At 43.6% G+C, this 27088-nt stretch overlaps 1 protein-coding gene across 3 annotated transcripts in view; it reads right to left on the bottom strand.

Moving 5' to 3' along the window:
- SCAPER (S-phase cyclin A associated protein in the ER) overlaps positions 1–27088 on the bottom strand; it is a 522663-nt gene that overhangs the window by 6104 nt on the left and 489471 nt on the right. For all 3 annotated transcript variants that reach the window (XM_049611895.1, XM_049611896.1, XM_049611897.1), the window contains one exon: positions 23727–23876. In XM_049611895.1, the coding sequence (XP_049467852.1) occupies positions 23727–23876 (150 nt within the window). The remainder of the gene's footprint in view (positions 1–23726; positions 23877–27088) is intronic.

Raw genomic sequence — 27088 nt, 5'->3', positions numbered from 1 at the left:
CTTTAACAAAGCGCCCGCCCTCCATCCTCCCCTTAAAACAGAGAAGTCCTGTTCCTTGAAACCTGCAAAGAGCCCCCTCAGAAGAAAGATGCCCTCTCCCACTGCACTGCCTGCTGCGGTCTTCCCCTAACCAAGCTCCGGGGATATACTGACTGTTCTGTATATGCAGACAGGCCCTTGGAAAGAAAAGGGGACTGTAAGGGGGGTAGGAACAGTTTCAGCAAGCACAGGCTCCAAAAGATCCTTCCTCTGATCCACACTCCTTATCTGTGTTTCCATCAGTGCCACTGAGTCTAAAAGGAGAACTGTTTAGATAAATGAGACTCTTGTCTTGAGGCAGTCTAGGTTTACAAGTGTATATGTTTTAAGGAATGGGGCAATGCAATTAATGGGCTTGCAGGGAAGCCCTCCTAATTTACTCCCTGGGCCTACATGATAAACTAAGAAATGTCAAAATCGGATCTGTTTCAAGTAACCTTGATTAGATGGTTCTAATATGAAAGAACTGAAGGACCCGAAGCCCACCTCTTGGTATAAGAGGAAGCTCAGAGAACGCTGGGGACACTGTAAGAATCTAAGGTCAGGACTGTAAATTGTACTTGGAAAAACATAATTTTACAGGTACACACCCAGACAGGACTGCATTCAAATTAAAACCAGAAGGACAGAATGAAACAGCAGAGGCAGGAGAAACATAAATTACAGGGATTTACAAGTTTTCAAAGTACTTTTAACAATACTTTAAGAACATACTCTCAGATGATAATGCAGTTTGGTTTAAGGACAAAATCAACAAGGTAATAGTTCACATATTTTAGTTCAATAGCTAAAATGACATCAAAAACCCTTAGAGAATGTTGATAGGGACTTGTTAATACCTTCAAATCCAGCAGGAATTTTAAAGACTCAGTGTGACAATTCAGCACATGGCTGTGTGCTGCCTTTCCTGACACCGGCTGAGAAAAATATGTCCTATCGTCTATTTTATTGATAAAGCATTTACTTAAATCTTTATTTTAATTATTAGCAACAAATTTTGTAGCACAGCCAAATGATCATCACTTTAGAATTTATAATACCATTATTACACATTTCTTTTCCCCCTTTGGACAAAAATGAAGAAGAAGTTTTTTCTTTGGAACTTCATTGTTAAAATGCTATTATTGGAAGATTCACTAATTGAAAACATATTAAATTGGCCAGTCTGGCTGGCACAGGCACAATGTTAACTCAAAGACGACAGCTCCTGGTTCCTGGTAAAGGGAGCACAGAACATGCAAACTTAACCAGAACTTACTCCATCTGGACTCCTGACCCTCACTGGAGTGAAAGCGAGCCCCTTGGGGGGCCTGTCAGTCCCCTCGAGGAACAGAGCTGACTATCAGTTGCCTGTTGAAGAAGTGAGTTTATAGAGGTCACCAGCAGTGTAGTGAATGACCTGCCAGAGGCTACTACTTTTAAGTCCCTGGACTACGGAAGACACAAATGGATGTAGGAGGTCTGGTTACCTTGGGCAGGGTGTTCTACCCACAGGACCACCCATGATAGAACTTATTCAGGTTATAGGGAAGGGGTCCACCCAGGGTGGTAAAAGCCACACCCCCCGGCTTGGCTGTGAGCCAGAGTGGGACATCTCGTCGGCACTGTCCCTTGGACCACATTTCAGACATTGTGGGGAGACAGGATTAGGAAGTCCAGGAGGGGGCCAACCTATAGCACTGAGACTTGGTGGGCGAGACCACTTCTGGGTAATTCAGGTGGGCTTTTGGTACAGAGGGGTGGCGTTTCCGATGTCAATGAGCACTGCTGAATGGTCAGCTGAATTAGGCCAAGCACTTCCCACAGGGGCAGGGAAGCAAGGCTGGGATGCATCACGACCTTGACACTCAGAGCCTTGGGCACCAGGAGAGAGTTGACTGAAAGGCTTTTGACAGATTGGGGGATGAGGGCAAGGCTCAATTTTTTTTTTTTTTAATTTTTTTTTTTTCAACATTTTTTATTTATTTTTGGGACAGAGAGAGACAGAGCATGAACGGGGGAGGGGCAGAGAGAGAGGGAGACACAGAATCGGAAACAGGCTCCAGGCTCCGAGCCATCAGCCCAGAGCCTGACGCGGGGCTCGAACTCACGGACCGCGAGATCGTGACCTGGCTGAAGTCGGACGCTTAACCGACTGCGCCACCCAGGCGCCCCAAGGCTCAATTTTATCTCATCCAGTCACTGACTCCTAGGCCTTAGGGTGGTCAAACGTCCCCATGAACTGCTCAAGCTTTCTAAAGTCGACAGAGTCATCATGGAACATGAAAGTCTTGCTGAATGAATGAAATGGAAATAGCTAAAGAAAATCTCAGATTTATAATGATGTTTTCTCTCTCTATGCCCTCCTGATGGAGCTGTAACTAAATCAATAACTGCTGGTCTGTCACCTTTGTCCAGACAAAGGGCTGCTGATAAGGTCTAAGGTGAGTACCACTCTGAGCCTGGCCAGGCCACCTGCCCTTTCAGGGCACACAGGCCAACACAAACATATAGGGGCTTCCCACGGAGCCCCTTTCCAGACCCATGCACCAGGAGAAAGGAGTGGCTTGGCTGTAAATTTCACTGGTGGCCACAGCCACCAGTTAGACAGCATGTAGGGAGCTGGTATAGCTCCATAATAATGAGAAAACCCTCTTTCAAATGTCAACTTAAAAAAAATTTTTTTTACATTAATTTATTTTTGAGTAAGAGAGAGAGAGAGAGAGAGAGCGAGCATGAGCAGGGGAGGGGCAGAGAGACAGGGAGACACAGAATCCAAAGTAGGCTCCAGGCTCTGAGCTGTCAGCTGTTGAAGCAGGGCTCAAACACATGAACCATGAGACCATGACCTGAGCTGAAGTAGGTTGCTCAGCCAAATGAGCTACCCAGGTGTACCTCAAATATGTCAACTTTGAGATGCAGAGCAGGGCTCTAAGAAAACCAAGGGAATTTCTAGCAACATTCAGATCAAAAGAAACTGAAATTGAACTTTCCACTTACTCTTAGGTGCACTTTTAAAATAGGTACTAACTAAAGAGCTAGGAGATCTGAGTTCTTGCCTTTACTCCAGGCATTCACTAGCTGTGTGACCCTGGGAAAATTGTTCAATTTTCCTAGTTTTCAAGGTGGAGAATTTTTTAGAAAAGTGAACTTTTCAGTGAAGTATAACACACACACGCGCGCGCGCGCACACACACACACACACACACACACACACTTACACACCTCTAAAGTGAATAGCTCAATTTTTACAAAGTGAATATACCTGTGTTGCCAGTACCCAAATAAAGAATGAGAACATGACTAGGGGTGTTGGATCTTTTTTTTTCAACGTTTTTTATTTATTTTTGGGACAGAGAGAGACAGAGCATGAACGGGGGAGGGGCAGAGAGAGGGAGACACAGAATCGGAAACAGGCTCCAGGCTCTGAGCCATCAGCCCAGAGCCCGACGCGGGGCTCGAACTCACGGACCGCGAGATCGTGACCTGGCTGAAGTCGGACGCTTAACCGACTGCGCCACCCAGGCGCCCCTGTTGGATCTTTAAATACATTCCTTCTCACTCAAAATTAGATTCCTATGTTTTGATGTTTTTTAAATTATTTATTTTGAGAGAGAGTGTGAGTGGGGGAGGGGCAGAGAGAGGGAGGGAGAGAGAGAGGATGCCACAGAGCCTGATGCGGGGCTTGATTCCCATAAACTGTGAGATCATGATCTGACCCGAATTGAATACCGATTGAATACCAGCCTGTTTTTACTCTGTTCAGGCTGTCCTAACTGGGTGGTTGAAACAAGAGAAATTTATTTTCTCACAATTCTAGAGCCTGAAAGTCTAAGATCAGGGTGTCAGCAGGGTTGATGAAAGCTCTCTTCCTGGTTTGCAGACTGACACCTCCATCTGTCCTTTCTTTGGCGAGTATGCATGGAAGGAGAGATCTGTCTTCCTAGTCTTATAAGGCCACCAATCCTATCTCATTAAGACCCCACCCTTATGACTTCATTTAATCATAAGTAGTTTCTAACAGCCCAATCTCCAAGTACAGTCACACTGAGGGTTAGAGTACAAAATATGAATTTTGGGGGCATATGATTCAGTCTACAGCACAGCTGATTTCTCATTGCCCCTGGTCAGAATAATGTTTCACTAGAAAGACTGCCCTCTCTAACCATGTATATTTCAGATGGGTCATTTGTCTCTCAGTGGCCATAAGCCACGAATCTACAGGCTCAAGGATGCTTGCTATTAGGTAGCCCTGGGCTCTAATTCTGGCTCTGGTTAGCTAACTAATTTGAGCCTCAGGGTCCTTTCCATAAAATAGGGATAGATAATTCTGCACAGCAAAGGAAACAATCAACAAAACTATAAGACAACCTACTGACTGGGAGAAGATATTTGTAAATGATATAAGGGTTTAGCATCCAAAATGTATAAAGAACTTATGCAAATACCCAAAAAACAAATAACTGAATTAAAAAATGGGAAGAAGACATGAACAGATATATCCTCAAAGAAGGCATCCAGATGGCCAACAGAAAATGAAAAGATGCTCATCATCACACAACATCAGGGAAATGCAAATCAAACCCACAGTGAGATAGAACCTCACACCTGTCAGAATGGCTGAAATAAAAAACGTAAGAGGGGTGCTTGGGTAGCTCAGTTGGTTAAACTTCTGACTCTTGGTTTTGGCTCATGATCCCAGGGTCATTGGATAGAGCCCTGCACTGGGCTCTGTGTTGAGTGTGGAGCCTGCTTAAGATTCTCTTTCTCCTTCTACCCCCTCCCCCGCTCATGCATGCTCCCTTTAAAATAAAAACAACACACACACACACACACACACACACACACACACACACACACAAACCAAATCATAAGAAACAAGTTTGGAGAGGATGTGGAGAAAGGGGAACCCTCTTGCACTGCTGGTGGGAATGCAAACTGGTGAGGCCACTCTGGCAAACAGCATGGAGGTTCCTCAAAAAATTAAAAACAGAATTACCATATGATCCAGTAATTCCACGAGTGGGTATATACCCAAAGAATATAAAAACACTAATTCGAAAAGATGCATGCACCCCTATGTTTACTGCAGCATTATTTACAATAGTCAAATTATGGAAGCAACCCAAGTGTCCTTTGATAGATAAATAGATAAAGAAGAGGCATTTCTGCGGCCCCTCCCTGGCCCTGCTTGCACAAGAGAGAGATATGCAAACAGAGCTGGGGATGCCAGCCAGGATCTTGTGGTGGTGGGGTAGGAAGTGCATTTTGACAGCTCTGAAAAGAAAATCCCAGCATAAGCACAGTCCAAGAAACACTGGTAAGTGGTACAGAGAAAGAGAGGCTTAGCTTACTGTGTGTGTGTCTTGAGGCTGTTGTGCTAGACTCATCAATCTAAAAGCAGAACGGGAAGGACTAAAGCTAATAGGCTTGTGTTGTGGGTTCCTGATTCAGACCCAGGATGAGCTTCCCTCGAAGCACTTAAGGAAATCCTTAAGCCCAGGAAGTCTGCCCAGGCAGCACAGCCAGAGACAGCCTTTCCTTTTTAACCCCAAAGACGTGGCAGCAGCTATCACAATCGGAGTTGTGTAGCTTAATTCCGGGTTCCCAAAGGGCAGAAACTGTGTCTTTTGCTATCTAGTGCTCCATTGTGCTCCCGGAGTGCTGGGCAAGTGCTGGGCACATGAATTACGGAAAGAATTAATCAAAATGTCAGAGGCTTCCTACTTCACAAATTCATCTGTGACTTGCCTTGGGGAAGAATCATACCACATCTCTTATTAGATACAGATGCCATTTTCTAACTTGGAGGTTTCAATGATCTTCACATCATGTTGCCTTACGTCTGCATATCTAGTCCCTTCTCACAGGATGAAGGTTTGTGTCCCTCCTCCATTCATACATTGAAACCCTAACTCCCAATGTGATGGCATCAGGAGGTGGGGCCCTTGGGAGGTGATTAGGATGAGGACAGAGATCTCATGAATGGGATTAGTGCCTTATAAATGAGACCTCAGGGAGCCCTCAGGGCTCTTTCTGCCATGTGAGAATACAAAAAGCTGTCAGTCTGCAACCTGGGAGGGTGCCCTCCCCAGAACCCAGGCAGACTGGCATCCTGATTTTACACTCACAGACTTCAGAACTCTGAGAAACAAATTTGTCTTGTTTATAAGCCAGTCTATGGTACTTTGTTATTGCAGCCCCAACTGCCTATCAAGACACCCCTAAATAATGAACTTTGTTTGTCTTCTACCCTAGAAGGAAGTTAGGCTTGGGGACCTCAGGGTCCTAAGCACCAATTCAGGGTTCCTTAGCCTGGTTATAAGGACGGGTCTGGAAAAGATCCTCCCTTTGTGAGTATTGAGTGGTGTCTCATTTGGTGTGAAGAAATCCAAAGTCTTGTAGGACACTGCATTGCTAGAACCTCAGCAACACCCACCACAACATAAAGCCGGTCACTGGCAGAGACAGTGCTCAGTAGTTTATAAAGCCCCTACATCATCTGAGTCTCTAAACGCTCTCTGAAAGTGGGCAGACAGGGATGATGATACTCTTTTATAAAAAGAAATCCAACATTCAGAAAGTTCAAGAGACTTGCCCCAGGTCCCCCAGCCAGTCATTGGTGGAGCTGGGCATGGAAAACTCCTATGACTGAGTCCTGGCTTCTCACCTCCCAGACCCATCCAGGGCTATCAGACTGAGTCCGCCCCTTCCTGGATACAGGGGCTTTCTGTCGCGGGGCCTGAGTTCATTCCCACGGCTGGCTGCCAGCCAGCTTCTCGCACACCTCTGCCAGCCCACATGAAGATGAGGATGACACATTGCCATTCTGCACAGACTAAACCAACCAACATACACAGATTAAACCAACACAAAAGACCTTTCTTCAAAAACCTATATTCTGCTTGGCGAGGTATTGAATAGCCAGTTCTTGACAGTGCTGGGTGGTGCCAAGGGTTTGCCTCAAATCATCAGACATAAGAATCTGAAAGAGAGGAGGGTTGGCGGGAGAGCCAGACTCTCGGGAGCGGACTGCTGGGACGTGTGGCCGTACAGCGAGCACTGGCTTGTGACGGCCTTGCAGCCGGCTGTCTTCTGAGTTTTGAGTGCCTGCAAAGCCTGTCTTATACTTTTGAAACAAATGCTATCGTGTATAATATACTTACAATGTTAATCCTTGGTATAAGCTGAAAGGTCTTTCCTAACACTTAAATTTAAAACAGAAAAAGAGGAAAGTGGAGGTGGGGTACTGAGTAGTCATAAGTCTGGTCTAGAAACGCAGTGGGCCTAGGGAGAGTGTGTAGATTTCCCATCTGTAAAAGGATAACTGCTGTGCGTATTTTGCAGGATCCAAGGAGAGTGGCTAGGAAGGCCTGTGGAGAGTCCATCCTGTTGTACAAATGGAAAATAGCTGGCCTCACCTCACCCAGAGGGCCCCTTTCCTGCAACTGTGACTACCTGGAATTCAGCCCAGAACCAGGAAGTGAGCAAGCAGGCCTCTGAGCAGACAAATTAGTCTATTCATCAAATGTTTACTGAGCATCTACTCTGGCCAAGTGCAGTACAAGGCACCTGGAATGGGGTAGTGGCAAGTCAGACATCCCTGCCTTCAAGAGTGCCTGGTCTTTCCACGAAATCCGTGTCAATCACTCACAAGAAAGTTCTACAAGCTCCAGTTCAGTCTACCAATTCACGTTTCAGAAGCAAGTCTAATAAAAGTGGTTTTCTGGCCTAGGATAGTTGGAGTCAGCAAATTAGGAGACTTCTGGAGTTAGGTACACTGACAACAGGAAGAAGCATCAGCTGACACTAATAAGTGAAGAGGTGGGAATTAAAATTATTTTGAGCAGAAATGAAATTTCAAAAAGTTGCCTAGAACCACTCAGTAGAAGACTGAATATCCCTACTGTTTTCAGTTGGTTTTGAGAACATTACCATATGGTAGTAAAGTATCTTATTAATTATCACCCATTACCTTTACTTAGTACTCTACACTTTAAATATTTGCTTCCGCACACATGGTAATCCTCATGTGCCTAACACTATAGTAGATATTTATTTTAAGAAAACATATAATGTATTAAGTATAATTTAAGTTTAAGAAGGAAGGAAACTGGGGCGTCTGGGTGGCGCAGTCAGTTAAGCGTCCGACTTCAGCCAGGTCACGATCTCGCGGTCCGTGAGTTCGAGCCCCGCGTCAGGCTCTGGGCTGATGGCTCGGAGCCTGGAGCCTGTTTCCGATTCTGTGTCTCCCTCTCTCTCTGCCCCTCCCCCGTTCATGCTCTGTCTCTCTCTGTCCCAAAAATAAATAAAAAACGTTGAAAAAAAAATTAAAAAAAAAAAAAAAGAAGGAAGGAAACTAATATTGTCTAAAAAAATTAAAAAAAATGTTTTTAATGTTTATTTATTTTCGAGAGAGACAGAGACAGAATGCGAGTGGGTTAGGGCAGAGACAGAGGGAGACACAGAATCGGAAGCAGGCTCCAGGCTCTGAGCTGTTAGCACAGAGCCTGACGAGGGGCTTAAACTCATGAGCTGTGAGATCATGACCTGAGCCGAAGTCGGACGCTCAACCGACTGAGCCACCCAGGTGCCCCTTGTCTAAAACATTTTTTAATGTTTATTTTTGAGAGAGAGAGAGACAAGAACAGAGTGCAAGCTGGGGAGGGGCAGAGAGAGAGGGAGATACAGAATCCAAGGCAGGTTCTGGGTTCTGAGCTGTCAGTGCAGAGCCTGATGTGGGGCTTGAGCTCATGAACTGTGAGATCATGACCTGAGCTAAAGTTGGACACTTAACCCCCAGGAAACTATAATATTTAAAATATGATCACAAATAGTTCACGTTAAATACATATCATGTTTTAAAGGTAATTTTGGTCATCTCCAAGTTCACTTATATGGGAACAGCTTCTTCCCTGACAATACCATAACTATGATACTAAATAACAACAATAAGCTAGAAAAAGGTTTTGTAGCAGTTTCTTGCCTACGTAGGCAAGTATGTATGGGTGTGTCTACCTGTCAATCATAGATACAACCATGGTGTATTATCATAAAATTTTCAGCTCTCTAGAAATCATGTACTTTCAAGGAAACAAAACAGAAAATGGTCAAGTTCAGTTTTACCTACTTATACTCTGAATCCTGCTGATTTTGCTAAGATCTAAGAGTGATCCTGAATTTCCCCCTTATTTAGGAGGAATTTCATCAGTGGTTTTAGAAAGCTCTGCATTTTTTTTTTTTTCTCAGAATGCCCGCTGGCAAGTTTCTAAATACGTTTGTCCTCAGGACCCCAGCCCTATGTCTGCCATGGACCAAAAGACAGAACCACACACATAGCCCTGCCTGGCTCCACACATATGAACACCTGTTTAGGCAAAGGAAGACAGATGTGAATCCCCAGTTTTCAACAGTCTTAAGGCTTTAAACTCTGTAGGGACAGGGGCTATGTCCCTTTTATTTACTGCTATATTCCTAATATCTGGCATGGTGCCTAGCACAGTGCATGGCGAACAACAGGTGCTTAGTAAGTATTAGGGGAATGAATGAATGAGCTTTGGTTCCTAAACCCAGCTCCAGGGGGCCTATACCTACCCTATCAGGGCCTTGGGTACTCAGGCCAGGGCCTTCAAGGTCCTCAGGGGACACCATCTTTGGATATGCAAGAATAGCCGACTGGGTATTTTGGCCAGCACCCTATGGAATTCACCAGCCTCTTCGCACAACAGTACAGACAGCAGGGGCAGGGCGGGTCAGGGGCAGCCTCTTTCAGCAAGTGTTGTGAGCTGGTCTGTTAAACCTAAGGTCCAACCAGTTGTGTCAGTGTGGTAGGGTGAGTGGAGTATAAAGTGGCACAGATGTGTGTACAAACAGTTAAATCTCACTGAGGCAAATTCTTAATGCCTAAGAATTCTTGTTTTGCTTTTCTCATTTTCTTGTCAGAGACAAGATATCCTCAACAGAGGGGCAAAAATAGGTGTCTAGACATCTAAATTCATTAAAAGAGACAGCAGAGAGAATCTGTAAATCATTGGAACAAAGACTATTTTTTCTAGCAGGACCAAAACAAAGGAGTTGTTACATTCCTCTCCATAAAACTGGTCCTGCTACAATGCTGGGGTGAAGAGGCAGCAGCCACGGTGGCCAGGCCAAGCCTCTCTGTCCACATCACTCTTGACCAGTCTTATCAGACCCAAAGCCCAGGCCCAGGACAGAAACAACAGGACAGGAGGGGCCTTGAAGCCAGTGACCTCTATGAATCATATAAAGAAAATGGCATGCCCCCAACACACACACCTTGTTTCTCTCATCTGATGCCTTGCGGGTAGAGTAGGGAGGGTGTAGAAGTGGCTTTATTTAAATAACATGGGAGAAAAATTTGGAGAGTCTGTCCACATACATAAGCAAATCAAATTCCGAGCAGAGAAACACATAGAATCCTTTGGTTAGCACTGCACATAAGTTTCTCTCTCCTCCCAAACTTGCTTCTGCCATAAAATAGATTTCTAGGCTGAGATTAAATGCAGAGATCTTGGCAGACTGTGTGGGAGGTAGGCCCTTTAAGCACTAGCCTTCTTTCCTGGTGGTCCCAGGGATTCATTGCTGTCAAGCCCCAGCACAGTGTCAAGGAGGAAGGAGAGAGAGGGAAGAAGGGAGAAAGGGAGGAAAGCAGCCAGGGTCAGGAGGACTAACTAAAGCCAGTAGTTGGGGGTGTGGCCTCTCACAAGCTTTGGAGAGCAGGTGATCCTCCAGAAACAAGGGTCTCCTCATATAGTAAGGGGTGAGTGGCTGTCCTACTGTGTCCCTCCAGGGAAACTGAGTGAGAAGCAAGTGAGTGCCTTGTTTGTTCTCTGCTTCCTCAGGGAAATAGGTTACCACCAGCAAAGGGATGCAAAAGAGGCATCTGGGCAGACTGCTTCCTCAAACATCATTGTGCTCCTATAGGTTAGAATGATGCTTCAGAACCAGGGGATTCTGTTCAATTCTTGGGCTCCAGTAGGAAAGTCCTTAATGCCTACCTTCCTATTTTCCACATACTGAAATGACTTTGAGACATACTTTGAACATATCATCTCCTGCTAGTAATATTTAGGGGCTTCTCATTATTTCCTAGAGGTGAAAATTCCCAAGTTCCTGATCTAGCACATAACGTCCCTTCAAGACCTGGGCCTGGCCTGCTTGTTTACTCTTAGCTCTTATTCCTTCTCCTGCCTCCTAAGCTCTGGTCAGAATGAACAGCTGAGCCTGAACCTGCCAGGCTATTTTACATCCCTGTACCTCTGCTTATGGTCTTTCCTATGCCTTGAAGGTCTTTCTTACCTTGCTGCCCAGTAAATATCTGTTCTACTTTTTTTTTTTTAATTTTTAATTTTATTTTCAAGAGCAAGAGAGACAGAGCATGAGCAGGAAAGGGCAGAGAGAGAGGGAGACACAGAATCCAAAGCAGGCTCCAGGCTCCGAGCTTGTCTGCACAGAGCCTGACATGGGGCTCAAACCCACGAACTGTGAGATCATGACCTGAGCTGAAGGAGGACGCTTGACTACTGAGCCACCCAGGCAGCCCTGCTCTACTTTCAGATATCAGCCAAAGCGCCACCTCCACCATGAACGATCTCTAAGAGGAACCTCTAGCATAGATCCACATTTATTTATGGTCTTCCCTTCCCTTCCCTCCCAGAACGTCAGCAACTTGAGGGCAGGGGCTTTGTCTATGTTGTTTCCCACTGGATCCTGGGTGTCTAGAACAGTGCCTGGACCACTGCAGGTACTGGTTAAGTGTTTGCTGAAGGAAGGATTGAGTCTCTGCACTGACAGCACTGCTCCTAGGCTGTGGGTTCCACAGGACAAGGTCTAGATTGTATTCATTTCCGCGTCTCCCAGCACGTGATTTGATAGAGGCTGGGCATTTAGCAAAAGTGGATATATGAGAGAAGGAATGAATGATGAATGCTCATATGGACACAAAGCTCACAGTACTGGCATTTCCCCAAGAATAAGTCACCTCCAGCATTCTGTTCTGTGTTAGAGCTTCTTTTTCCTTCTTTTATGTTGTCTATTCTGTGAGAACAGTTACCTTTCAAATAAAGCATGTTCTAAATTCCCTTCAAACACATTTGCAGCACAAGAAGGTTGGGCTAGATTATCTCAAACACTTGGCTCACCCTTAAAGTCACGGATTGTATAATCTGTCAGGGACTATACCCAAATTTTAATTTTAATTTATGTTTGAGAAAGAACCTTGTCTAAAGAGCACAGACCTTGTAAATGACACAGACTCATCATCATACATTCGAGGGACTATTTTATTTTGGGTTTTCTGTTTACGTGCATTACCTGTGTGCCATCTACCATAGAGTGGGGAAAGGGGGAGTGAGTGGGAAGGCTAGTCGCAGAAAGCCTTAGATAATATGTCAGAAGGCTTGATTCCAGTGATTTTGGGCTCAAGTCCTACTCCTCTTTGGCAATGAGGGGAGTTGGACTAAATGGTCTCTAAAGGCCTGTGAACTTGCAGAAATAATATAATCCTGTGCTATGAGCATTCACGTACATAAGCACCTTATGCTGCCTATACCCACACAGATATTACATTTAAATGTGGTTAAAAAAAAGCTTATTGTTTTTCTTAAGAATGAATAAAAGAATCATCATACAAAACATGTTGCCCACAAATTCTCAACTAGTAGCTATTCTGATTTTCTAAAGTCACTTCTTTAAGAAAAGAGAACTTATAATTACACACACGCTCACAGACACACATAATACTGGAAAGATTATGTCCATCACAGACCAACAGGATGTGTGTGTGTGTGTGTGTGGGGGGGGGGGGGGTAGGGAGGTGGGTGGGTAATGCATTTAATGATGCCTTAAAACACAAATACTCCAAGTGGGCTTTGGACCATTCCTGGGAGGAGAGCTTTGGGTCAAACCTTGGGTGGTGTGAGAACAGCAGGGTTAATAAATGCAGAGCACAGGCTGATAGATTTTCTGGTCACATCCTATCAGCAGTCAGAGAGCATGGATGCATTCCATGGAGCATTTATGGGCTCACCAGCACCAGTCTATGACAATTTTATTTAATCATAAAAATATAATAGTAGTCAAATCTTTTTGTAGTTTCAGTTTACTGCTTTCTCGAGTGAAATAAATGGTCTCTCAGATTTCTTTTGCTTTCATCTCCCTGCTCTAAGTACAGTAGGATAAGGTTCCAATTAAGACCCATTAAATGTTCACAGTGATTCATGTGAGCCATTTTCCAGTTTCTTTTCCTAACACAATCTCAATGCACCTCTGAGTGATCTCCGTGGTGTGTTTTCAGTTTAGCAGTTGCCTGTACAAAAAAGAATGATCTGGGTGTGAGGTCTTCCTTCATCCTACTTTTCCAATGCAAAGTGGTGAGTGGAGATTCTCCTTCACTGCTGTCCAGACAAGCATATGTTTGTCACCTGTCAGGTATGTCCAGTTGCATGAGGCATGCACCTTAGGAAGGGGACTGGCAGCTGGACAGAGCCGGACTGACCCTCCCAGTCACTGCCCCTTGGCAGCTACACCAGAGCAGTGCACGGAGTGGCAGCCCAGAGGCATCTGCAAGTGGACCCCTGGTGCAACTACCTCTTTTGGGTCCACAGAGGAACCCTGTAGGCAGCGGACACGCAGAGCTTTCTGCAGCTTCTTCCTGGGTGGGGAAACACACCCCGACAGCAGAGACGGCCTATCCAAGCTGATATCATGTGTCAGGGCTTACCGAGGGCACACTCCTGGGCTTCTCCCACTAAGAGCAGGGAATCAGGAGGCAGACAATGATCACTTCAATAACATCACAGTCAACATCTGTTCCAGCCCAGGGAATGTGCTAATCACCATGTGCATGGCCTAATTTAATTTGCACAAGGCTGTGATGTTATTGATGGCTTCCCTAGTTTACAGGTGAGGAAACTGGCACCAGAAATGTAAGTGGTTTGTCCAGGATCACAGAGCTGGTAAGTGGGAGAGCTGGGATCAGAACTTAGGTTGCCAGGCTCCAGAGCCCATGATCCTCTCAACAAGCTATAAAAATGTACTAGTGATGCCTTGAAGCAGAGGCCAGCCATGGGCTGCTGCCCTGACAGGGCTCTCACACACCGGGTTCTCTGACAAGGTGTGCAGCATCTGACGGCCCACTAAAGCTACATATTCTCAAAGGAACTACATGTGAAGAGATTTAAGATAAACATTTAAAGAGGTCCTTAGGAAATGTTATTAAATTGAATGATATGGTGGTTTGGGGGTCTTTAAGTATAGATTTTCCTGCAGTGTGCTTTCTTAGAGTGGGTCATAACTGTTGAAAATCTTTTTTTTTAAGAAGAATTTATTTTTTTAAATTTATTTTGATTTTGAGAGAGAGATAGAGAGCAAGTGGCAGAGGGGCAGAGAGAGAGGGAGGGAGGGAGGAAGGGGGGGAGAGAGAGAGAGAGAGGGAGAGAGAGAGAGAGAGAGAGAGAGAGAGAGAGAGAGAGAAAATGAGAATATCCCAAGAAGGCTCCATGCCGTCAGCACAGAGCCAAACTTGGGGCTTGAACTCACAAACAGTGAGATCATGACCTGAACTGAAATCAGAAGTCAGATGCTTAACCAACAGAGACACCCAGGCGCCCCAAAAACCTTTTTTAAAAACCAAACCATGCAAACCAAATCAATGGCACCACGTTGGTGAGCAAAGACCCCACAGGCATAGCTGAGAGTCAAATCTGAGACCTGAGTGATCAGGATGACATTTACTCTTCAAAACAACCCTGTGAGTTAGGACTTGTTGTCTCTCTGCTATAGTCAGTGAAGGCGACCTTCAGGACAGCCTGCCTCTGTTTACCACCCAGTGGAAATGAGGGGCTAGGATGTGATCCACCCCCAAAGCTTTTCTCCACACACCACTGTGTTCTCAAGCACAATATTTGCCAAACCTTTAAACATGTAGTTTCCTTTGGATGTCAAAACTACTGGCTCCAGCAAAAACAAAACAAAGCCATTTCTTTTAGAACAGATTTGAAGATAAGTAACCCATAGTGCCAAAGAAATGGCTCTTAAATTTTTAGCTAGAAGTGAGTTCAGGAGGTTTGGTCAGTAAAATAGAAGTGTTGTATCTTTCAAAATCTGAGATCATTTTAACCTTTTGTGCAGCATTATGCCTAAGGAGAAATGTATCATCTCAACACCCAGTCATTCAATCAACAAACGTTTATTAGGTAGTCGCTATGTGCCAGGCACCGCTGCAGGCACTGAAGACAAGACTCTGCTCTCAAGGTGCTTACATTCTAGTGGGATGCTGTGGGGGTGGGAGTGCGGAGACGGACAAAAGAAATACATGGTGGGAAGTAATAAGTGTGTGAAGAAAATAAAGCAAGGTAAGGGGGAAACAGTGACCATGAGGCTTATGTAACTGTTTTAGATACTGTGGTCAAAGAAGGCCTGATAACATGATATCTGAGGAAAAAGTTTGGAAGCCTCTCCAAACCATGTTGCTTTCTGAGGGTAAGTATTCAGTAGAAAGCACTTAGAACAAAGGCTTGAGGTGTGTCTGTGGAACAGCAAGGAGACCAGCTGTGGCTAGAGTGGAATATTTGTGATTACTATACTTAGAAATGAAAATGATTAAATCTACCTTTTTATGTTGGTCTGGCCATGACTTCACACTTCATCCTCTATCAGAGTAGGAGGGGCCCTTCAAATCACCCTTTTTTACAGACAGGAAACTGAAGCCCAGAGGGCAGTGACTTGCCCAGGGTCAGTCAGCTCTGCAGCTGTAGAAGGATCTAGCAATCCTGACTGCTGCACCAGCATTTGTTCCATCGTGGTGGGCTTTTTGCGACTAATGAGGGTCTTAATAAAATTTCCTATCTCAGGAGTGGTGTTTTCTTTGTGATTACACATTAATCTTTTTTTTTTTTTTTTAAGTTTATTTATTCTGAGAAAGAGTGTTGTGTGTATGAGCTGGGAAGGGGCAGAGAGAGAGGGAGGGAGGAAATCCCGAGGGAGATTAGAATCTGTACTGTTGGGGCAGAGCCTGACGCGGGGCTCACACTCATGAACTGTGAGATCATGACCTGAGCTGAAATCAAGAGTTGGATGCCCAACCGACTGAGCCACCTAGGCGCTCCACTGCACATTAATTCTTTATAATCTACCTCAGTGATTTATGAAAAAAGTTCCTCTGTGACTGAAGACCAAGGCAGGCCCAGAAAAATTAGAATAATCACTGGTCAGGAGTTAAACTCTGGACAAAATATCCCTTTGGCATCATTTTCTTATGCATGTTTGACGTCCCAATAGAAGACGTTCAAGGGAGCAAGGATGACTGAGGTTTGTGCACACAGCTGCCCTGACAGTATTCATCCTGTTCAGAGGGTCTGGGTTTGGGTACCTTGGGAAGAGAGTGTTGACGGTTTTCTTAGCTTCCTCTTGTGTGTCTTCCATGGCTCTGCCTAGTCTTGGGATGGAACTGAGAGGAATGATTAACTTCATGCCACCTTGCAGTTAAATTAAACTAGCCCTCAGAATGACCCTACTCATGCCCCTGGTCTCATAGTCACTGCTGAAGGGCCTTCGTGGGATCCCAACTTTTCATAGTCCAACTGGGATAAAGCTATGGCTAGCTTCCAACTTCAAAGTTTTACTGTTAGATTTCACAACAGTTATTTTACTGCAATGTTCTGGATCTGAGTTCCTCAAAAATGAGAACCTGAGGAAACTGGCAAAGGAAGGATAGTTTATCTGTACAATCCTGTTTGTTTCAGATCACTACGTAAGAATTAGGAGTTTAGCCTACTGCTGAATCAGGTGTATTATTCAGCGTCATGAAGGTGATGATGACAGGGCAAGCAGGGGTAGCAACAGCTACCTTTCATGAGCATTCACTACGAGTCAGGCTCGGCGTTCAGTAACTTGCCCGAAGTCATAGTGCTGGCATAGAGCAGGATAGGGATTTCTAAGCCAGCTGACTTCAGAGCCTATGCTCTTATCCTCTAGGACATCTGACTTGTAGAACCAGTGGAGAGCTAATTCAAAACTTTAGCTGCAGACTGATTCAAGATGTGAATCCATTCGGGTGCCACCCTCACTACTGCTGCATTGACCACAGACGGGAGGATCTGTGGGAACTGCAAGAGTCACAGATCAGGAAGCCATTCCAATCACAGGGGGAAGAATGTTTCTTTCTCAGTTCAGTACAAGTATCCGTGGCCAGTGTTCATGCTGAGTGGTGAAAGTGCGGGCTCCTTGGTGGGACTGCCTTCGACTCCAGTTGATCTAGTAATGGGGCTAGGAGTTCCCTACAACCTCTCAGGTGGTTTATGTGCTATGAGCATGTGGTAGTTCCAACTACTCTTGCATGGGAAAATTCATCCAAAGAGATGACCGAAGTAAAAGGTGTCTTTTATGCGGATTCTGTGAAATTGGTGACTTAATACAATCAGCCCAAAGTGCTAACTGGCAAATTTCTCCATCGTAATACTAGCTGGGTCACTCACTAGAAGTGTTAAATGTTTAGGCAGAAGGTAAGTTTAATTAGGAAAGTGTTGTTCTCTTTTTGGGGAAAAATCCCACATTTTTTTTGGTATTGTAATATAAAGAGAGTAACTGCCAAATGGTTATATTGTTGAAATTGTTAAGCTTTCCTTAGACGTGATACATTTTCATTTTATGAAAGGAACTGTATCTGTCACATAAAGAAAGATAATGCAGAAAGGTGAATGTTTGTGTGACAGCTGAAGAACGAGCTGCCAACACTGGGAGAATAGAAAGTCCTCAAACGCTGGAGACTCTGCCCCGAGCCCACCACAGCAGACCCCATTCATGGACTCGCACGGGCCGGGCCGGGGGAGTTTACCAAATGGGTGTGACCTAGGACCATCTGCCTTTGAGAAAAACAAAGTGAAGTTAAGAATGTTTGAGTAGGAATTAGGTCCCTTCTCAAAGTTCTAAAGGCTGAACTGGGGCTTTGGAAAACTGCCACTCTTAAGACATCAGTCTGCTTTCCTCAGCTGCAGATGGTATACAGCTAGGAAAGTGCCCTGTTTTTGTTTGCAGGGAAACGCCTGAGGTGAGTACAATAGATACATTTCAGATATGTTTAGTCAACGAACGTTTAAGTTTTCTTACTAAGTCATCAAATTACAAAAGACCTGGGAAATGCATGTCACCCAGCTCAGGGTGAATCTAGTTTCAAAAGGTTCCCTGTCCAGCCTTACTCGTCCATTCTGATTCCCCAGAAGCATTCAAGAGCTTTTGGTCCAGTGCAGGGCAGATGATTAAATGATTTGCAAGGACTTCTCTACTGAGAAGCTGGATGGGGGAGGGTGGGCCACAGGGATCCTTCCTTTCAACTGCCACAAGAGACTCTGGTTCTGATAGCTAGGATCTATGGGGTCTTTCCAAATGAAAAAGTCACTAACTAAAATGAATATGCAAAGGTGCTTATTCCCAATACGGTAATATGCAGGCAGTCAAATAATCTGTCATTCGAGTTAATTTAATTATCAGACCACATTTAATTATCCAATATAAAATGTAAATAAAGTGAAGGGCTGACAGCACATACTAATTATGTTCATTATAATAATTAGATGGGAAGGGATTTAGAAAGAGTCATGAAATTGCCATAAAATACAAGGAAGTTTTTGATTAAAAAAAAAAAATTTTAATTAGAAACTGCAACCCGATAGAAAACATGATTGGGTCCATCAAGAATAGGGTATTATTTTTATTATCCAGGTTTCTTCCCTGAAGTCATCTTTGGTATCAGGGGGGCTGTCTTTGCAGTTAATAGACTAAATGGTGGCAAATAAAAAATGCCAATCCTTTATGCAAAGCAGTTACCTAATAAAACAGGCTTAGGCTGCAGCAGGAGTTCAAAATCTCCTGTCTTTTAAAGACACAAGCTGTTTCCCCAGGAGAAAATAAAGGATCCACTGTGCACAAACAGGCCCTGCAAATTAACATGACTGACTAATGATACGGAAGCATTAAATGAATTGAGCATCATAATGTTTCCTCTGAAATTCCTCTGATTTAGAGAATGTGGCATCAGGTTAAATACATTCACTTTCATAAGAACAGAGAGGTGGAAAGGGCAGGAACTTGACTGCAAGTTGTGAGTTGGGTGTGCCAGTTCTTGGTTTGGCAATTCCTTTCCTCCCTGAGCCTCAATTTTTCCACCTGTAATATGAGGCAGCTGGGCTAGATATTTCAGAGCCTTTCCAGGTGAAGATTCCATGAATCTATGACCTTAAAGGATGAGACCTTAAAGCTGAATTTACCACATCCCCTCAGCAAACGCTCACTTGGCAAATTACTGGGGAGATTAGAAAGGGAATTTAGTAAAACAAGTTTTTAGAATGAAATAAACAATCAGCTGTTTAGTTACAGAAAACTCCCTAATTCTACTGGGATATGAGCAGTTATCCTCTTAGTAAGCTTGGGGTTATTTCTCCCCTCCCTAGCCCCTGCCATGCAGCTGGATGGCATGGAGCCCAGCCACGAGCTGGTGAGCACAACCCTTTGATGTGGGTGAAACAACTGTGGCTAGAGATGGCTTCACAGAGCAAGGCACCTGACATCTCACCTGTAAGTCTCTGCTTACTGGTTTTGTCAGTGGAGCTCCTCTATTAATATGGGGAGCCAGGGTATATGCAGCTTTTAAGGGTTCACTGCCATGGAGTGGACAGGCAGCTAATGAAGCCATCTGGTGCTGACAGGATCCAGAGTAGGGCAAGGAGCATCTGAAAAACCACAAAATGGCTTGGAGTCCTCATGAGATCAGAATGCTCGTCTGTCTGTGGTTCTAATCTTAGCCTTTAAAATATCACAGACTCCTGGAATTCACAAGGGAGGTCATCTAGAACAATCCACTTCCTTTTTTAAAAAGCATTTTTTATTGTGGTAAAATATATATAACAGAAAACCTACCATTTTAACCATTTTTAAGCCTGCAATTCAGTGGCATTAAGTACATTCACAATATTGTGCACTATCACCACCGTCATTTCCAGAACCAGTATACCTCTTTGTATAGTCAAACATGCTCAAGCCTCAAGAGGGAAAATGATTTAAGATCACAGAGCTTGTGGCAGAGTGGGGGTTAGAACCCAGGCCTTCTTTTGCTAGACTGTGTTCAATTTTGTGTTCATAAAACACGCTCATTTATACCATCCCAGGACCTAAAGTTTTCTTTGTATCTTTGTATTTCTTTGTACCATTTCAGGGGACTTATAACCTCTTCAAATCCCAATCCCTTACCTGTATGTGAGGCAGAACTACATCCTGATGTACTTACATCCTCACTGAAGTGCTAATGAGGTCCAAAAGACACCAGATGGGAAAAACGGTATCAACGATTTTACAAACATCAGGGGTTATGCTTAGAAAGCACATCTCCATAAGATGCAGTGTCTCAGTATTTGACACTTACTATAAGTCTATTGATTTCTGATTTCTCCTCTACTTTTTATCACATTCTTTCTTCTCATAGATTGTTGCTTTTCATTAATTGCCTTGGGGCTGAACTGACTTCTCTGATCTTGCGTCAAATCAGAAGTGGATGTCCAGTTTAATATTCAATCTTTCTGGGAGGCTAGGTGTCAAAATAGAAGATCTGGCTTTTTTCCCTTTTCTAATTTCTTTCTCTTAGTGAGCTCACTTCTCAACAATGATCTCCAAATGCTGCTGTGTCTTCTTCCCCAGATGACAAGCCATAGCGCACCTGTCTCCTGCTTGTGCTGCCTGGTGCTCTCTCTGCCCTTTTAGTCTATTTCCGCTTGCCCCAACGTGTCCAGTCACTGCTCTGTCATGGCATCTCCAAATGCCAGTTCCCCTGACCCTATTTCCCATTCACTCTGGTGAGCCCACAGATACTTAGGAGGTGTGCTTTATATGTAGGAAAGGATCAGTCTGTGATCTGGCATTGGCAGAAAAACTCTCTGAAATCCCACACAATTCTGAGTTCAGCAAATTCATTACAACAGAGTTGGCTTAAGCAAAAAGTTTCAAACCATCTCCAAATGCGGATATGGTGAAGGAGCTTATCTCTTGCCGTAGAACTGTAACACAGCAAAATACTCTCACATCCACAGATGACCTCTTTACAAGTCCAGTAGATAGTGTCATGATACATAATAAACAACTTAAGTATAAAACAGGAAATTGGAGGTGCCTGGGTGGCTCAGTCGGTTAACTGTCCAACTCTTCATCTCAGCTCAGGTCATGATCTCACAGTTTCATGAGTTTGAGCCTTACATCAGGCTCTGTGCTGACAGCATGGAGCCTGCCTGGGATTCTCTCTCCCCTCTCTGCCCCTCCCCCAAATAAATAAACATTAAAAAATAAAAAAAACCAGGAAATTAGTTTGGTAAACCACGGGCTGTCTACACAGGATAGAGCCCTGCAGCCAAAACGATATTCACAACAGGTATGTCAACTATACTTCAATATAGATATTCACAAAGAATGGTTTTGATACACAGACAGTGCCTGACTGATGGTTCGACTTATGATTTTTGAATTTTATGAAAGTGATACACATTCAGTAGAAACAGTACTTTGCATTTTTATCTTTTCCCAGGCTACTGATAAGATACTCTCTGGTGATGCTGGGTGGCGGCAGCTCCCAGCTGGCCCCGTCAGCCACGCGATCATGAGGGTAAACAACTGGTCTACTTAACAACCATTCCCTACCCAGAAACCATTGGGTTTTTCACTTTCACTGCAGTATTCAATGAACTAAATGAGATATTCAACACTGTACTAGAAGACAGGCTTTGTGTTAGACGATTTTACCCAACTGTAGGTTAATGTAAGTATTCCGAGCATCCTGAGAGTAGGCTAGGTGTATTAAGTGCACTTTCCACTTAAGATATTTTCAACTTCTGATGGGTTTATTGGGGCATAACCCCAGTGTAAGTAAAGGAAGACCTGTAATGTTAAGTGTATAAAGTAGGATATAACAGTATGTATGTACAGTATGATCTCAGCTACGTAAAATATTCATGGAAGGGTGGGGATGTGAAACAGATGAAGGTGGTCATAGGGTACAAACTTGTAGTTCTAAGATAAATATGTTCTGGGGATGTAGTGTACAGCATGTTGACTAGTACTGTATCACACATACATTTAAAAGTTGCTAAGATGGTGCATCTTAAAAGTTCTCACCATATGAGAAAAAAGTTTGCAACTATGTGAAGTGATGGATGTTAACTAAACTTACTGTGGTATTAATCTTGTATAATATGCACATACCAAATTATCACTTTGTACACTAAAACTGATACAAAGCTGTATGTCAGTTATATCTCAATAAAACTGGAAAAAGTATTCAGAATAAGGACTGTAAGGGAACTTGCCAAAATGGTAACAGTGGCTATCTCAGATGGTGAGAGCAGCTTGTAAGAGACTTATGAACCTGCTGGGCCTGGAAAGAACAATGCATCGCTACCTGGGGGGTGTTAGCAAGGGGAAAGCACTTCCAGAATGTTCCCATGGTGGGAGGGGGAGGTGAAAAAGATCTGTTCTCCTGGCACCAGTGTCTGGAAAAGAGGAACTTTTCTATAAATGACACTTGTTCTGGTCCACATTTTCTATATTTTAACTATGGAATTCTTTCCAGAATGGACTGCATGCTCCTCAACCTTCTTCAAAGGGAATGCAAAGAACATACATTTTGCCTCCATGCTCCTTCAAGGTTAGCACTGGGGGCATCCAGATCTTCTCGGAAATAAATACAGGGTTTAGTGTTCCTTTCATCCAGATGGCTGTGGTTTCTGAGTTCTCGGCCCTGCCTTATTTTTATTTTTTCTTTCCCCGCTCTCACCTTGAACTTGGCTTTGTCACTATAACCAACTCCTGTCCTTCTCCTGCCCTGGTCTAGTTTGCTGCAGGCTAATAAACGGTTGTTAGAGATGTGCCTAAAATAAAACTTATTAAGCTTGAAGTGAGGGTTAATGGTTGTCCAGAGGCCTTTTTCTCAGCTATAATCCATACAGTTGAGGTTGCAGAAGGTTTTAGATAAATGAGGCTATCAGGAACTACTATTTGATGTGTTAGTTATGCCATTACTCTGGTTTTAAAAATGAAGAGAAATAAGGTGCTCATCATCATTATTTTACGAAATCGGTAACAGTTTTCCCAAGTTCTTAGAGTAGCAGAACCCTATTTACAAATGAAATCTTGCTTGGAAACCACATAATCCAAACAGTTAAAAGTGAAACTACTCTGAGTGACTCAAGGGGGAGAAGCCCAAGTCCTGCTTTCTCAGGCCCCCCTCCAACACCACCTAGCACCCCCTAAGCAACTAGAAGCCAAGTGCCAAGAGTGGCTTCATAAAGCACCCGACTCTAATGCTACGTGCAAAGTGACCCGAACTGAAAGATGCACTCTACCTCATCACAACGAAACAAATATATGGATAGAACATCAGAACCTCTGTGGTAAGGGAGTAGATGCTTCTGTGTACTGAATATTTTATTGAAAAAATTTTATTTTTATAACTCTAAGAGGAAGCCTTAGTGCTCATCTAGTGCTGATCAAATCTCTTTGGGTAGAATAAGGCAGAGAGGTGTCCTTGGAGTCTGGTTAAAGGGCCTCACGCAGGACAGATGGGTTCCAGCAGGCTAGCCTGCCTTTTCTCAATCCAATACCTCACACTCTCAGTGTTGGGGGAGCTGCCTGAGGAACTGTCCAGGGCCTCTTACCTGGTTATCTGGGTGGTTGACAGTGAAGTAGCCCACACAGACGATGACCTCATGGAGGAGGCTTTCACAGGAGACTTGGCTGCAGTGGCCCAGTAGAGAGCTGGCGATATGCCGGAATGCAAGGGACAAGCCCTCTGCCCCTACAATAGACTGACAAAGACAAGGAGCAGTTAGAACTCCCCATCCCAGGGACAGGCAGGGCTGCAAATCACAAAGCAAGACTGGACCCTGTGCACTTTCTGCCATGGTGCCGGAAAAACATAGGAAATTTCTAGAGCACTATGATTGACAGTTCAGTTTAGAGATTCTTGCTCTAATAAGTGACCATAATCAATGTAACATTTAACCTGAAAAGAGACATGGAGAAATACTCTTACTTTGTGGATCAAGACATACTATCCACCTAAAGCATAGTTGTTTATTCCATTTGTAAGAAGTTATTTTTTCCCATGGTACAAATAGTCTCATTGTAGAAAATGTGGAAAAATATAAAAATGCTAAAATTCTCCTGTGAATCTCCTGTTACCATTTAGCTAACTTCTAATACTTTTCTTTTTCTGAAGGAGAAAATATTTTCTTGAACACAGGGATAAAAATATAATTCTAATTATTTACTTATGTTCAAACAGGAAAGCAATATAAATAACAACTGGTTATTATTCAAATAAACAGCCCTATAAACCCAATGTTCCCAAAAGAATGTAAAAAAACACAACACCCTGACCCCCCCAAAAAAACAAACCATGAAGCCCCCTCAACTATGAGGCTTCTGGGATCCTTTCCCCAGACAGGCAAAGGGCTGTTGTTGGTGGGCGATGCAGGAGGAGAGCCTGAGTCTGTCTGTGCAGCCTGAAGCTTCTATTTAATAAACATGTCAAACAGACAGAGCGACAGGAGGGCAAAGGGGAGAGGCGAAGCCTACAGAATACACTCGCAGCCGACACTGGAATGAAGCACCACTGCTGGCCTGTGGGGAAAGGCAGCGTTTTAAACTCATCTCTTCATTTGAGGTCTTGGCGGCCTTGAACCAGGTCGGATACATAGCAGCTTAGAAGTTTCAATGAATTCACTTTGCCTAACAGTGGTGAAACCCAGTCCTGTTAATGAGTATTGTGGAAATAAAATTACTGCTAAATTTTAAGAGTGCCTTCTGTCTCAGTTTCACTGCCCTGAGACAAAATGTTTTTCAAGCCCCAAAGAGGTTCAGGAGAGCTCTGTTCCTTTAAATCAAGTAGTGACACCTTCTCAGCTCAGCCCTTATTTAATTAGTTGTGTCCAGCATGCTGTGACCCAGTGCCCTCTGTTTAACCTTCACTGATAAGAGCAGGTCAAGGGGCATGTAAGTTTGAATATAAAAATTAAACCAATTTTTCAAGGAAACTATATTTCCTTTTTAGTCAGAATTAATTGCCAAGTCAGTACATTGATTTGTTTCTTGAGACCACCTTCAATTGTAAAATCTGTCAAAGTGTATGCAATATACAATATCCGGGATCTCAAGGCCATCTGTGCCAATATGAATTCACAGTGAAATCAGACTCTTTGCTGAAGGGGGAAAAATATTTTGACAGCCTTATTAGTATACAATGAAATGGAACAAGCTAAGAAAATAGTCTAGTGGATAACCTTTTGTTACTAGCACATGATGGGTTCCACATAAAACGAGCACACAGGTTCATGGCTTCACACAAGTGTGGAGGGGCACTGGGGAAGCTTCACTCAAAAGTTAACTTTCTGAATCAACATCTGCAAAATGGTTTGGGTAAATTATTTATCTTCAGAAGCTGAGTCAGTCCACATTTATAAAAAATGTAAAAAAAATTTAATGTTTATTTATTTATTTTGAGAGAGAGAGAGAGAGTGGGGGGGGGTGTAGAGAGAGAGAATGAGCAGAGGAGAGGGAGAGGGAGACAGAGAATCCCAAGCAGGCTCTGCACTGTCAGCACCCGACACAGGACTCAAATCCACGAACCGTGAGATCATGACCTGAGCCAACACCAAGAGTCAGACACTTAACTGACTGAGCCACCCAGGTGCCCCCAGACCACATTTCTTGAGGGCCTACTATTTGCTAACTAGAACAGTGCCTTTATGTAATCTCATTTAATCCTCACACTTGTGAGGTAGGTGTTTTTAATCTCTATTTTACAGATGAGAAACTAAGCCCATAACGGTTCAAATGACTTCTCTAAGGTCATAAAACTTGGTGGTATAATGGCTTAAGTCACATCAGTCTGACTCCAGATGCAGAAAGGTTTGATGAGGATGCCTATTAGAGCTCTGCATTCTTGTGATGCATTGGGACTCAAATGGTCAACATGTCTTACATTATCCTGTTTAGCAGGTCAGACCATTTATCTCATTTCAATTTTATTCTTCAGTTCCTTTGACCCACACAGGCAATTCATAAACTGTCTCCCAGATTTTTTCTTGAGGTCAGATCCATGCTGTACCTAAAATCTCTTTTCCTGTCTTTTATTAACATATGTCCTAAAAATCTCATTTTTGACATGTAAGTTGTTTTGATGAACTAGAACATGAGTTTCTCTGACCACATTTATCAGAAAAATAGTACTTTTCTCCCAAACTCTCTCAATTGCATTACAATGCAAGTATTGTATATCTGTATTATATTTACTTGAGTATTACATGCTTGATCAGATACCCATCTACATCAATGATATCTGTGTGGACGATTTACTTTAGCTTGCTAAAAAGAGTGCAGTGGTTTAAAAAATGTCTATAAATCTTTGACAGTCCCCCCATTGAGAGGTGGGGCCTAAGCCTTCTCCCCTTGAACCCAGAAGGTTTATGACTGATTTAACCAAGAGCATGGTTGATATATAGCTATATGACTTGTAAGGCAAGGTCCTAAAAAGCCATTCAGCTTCTGTTTCTTTTGGAACATTTGTTTTCTGGAAGCTTCCTCTCAGGATACTCACTCAGAACCCAGACACCGTGTCATTTTAAGAAGCCCAAGTCACACAGAAAAGCCACATGTAGTGTTGCTGGCCAACAGTCCTTGGTGAACCTAGTCTTTAAGTCATCCCATGATTTGAACAGGAGAGTGAAGGGGCCTCCAGATAAATTTAGCTTCCAGCTATCTGTGTCAACCTGCCCTCCCACCACCACCTCATTATTTGAGCCTCTTACCTGAAGCCCTATATCAGAGAGTAGCGACAAGCCACCCCTACTGTGATAAGCCCTGCCACAGAGAATCTGTGATCATAATAAAGTGGTTGTTGTAACTAAGTTTTTTTTGTTTGGTTTTAAATGCATAAAAGTGACTGGAACAATAAGGTAATCATGGGTAGATGTATTAAAGGCTCTGATGCTAGAAATTCTGGGCATGTGGGTCCCTG

The sequence above is a fragment of the Panthera uncia genome, assembly GCF_023721935.1.
Source record: "Panthera uncia isolate 11264 chromosome B3 unlocalized genomic scaffold, Puncia_PCG_1.0 HiC_scaffold_1, whole genome shotgun sequence".
Classification (NCBI taxonomy): domain Eukaryota; kingdom Metazoa; phylum Chordata; class Mammalia; order Carnivora; family Felidae; genus Panthera; species Panthera uncia.
Note: the sequence above shows the minus strand (reverse complement) of the source record. Positions and strands in the feature narration are given on the sequence as shown.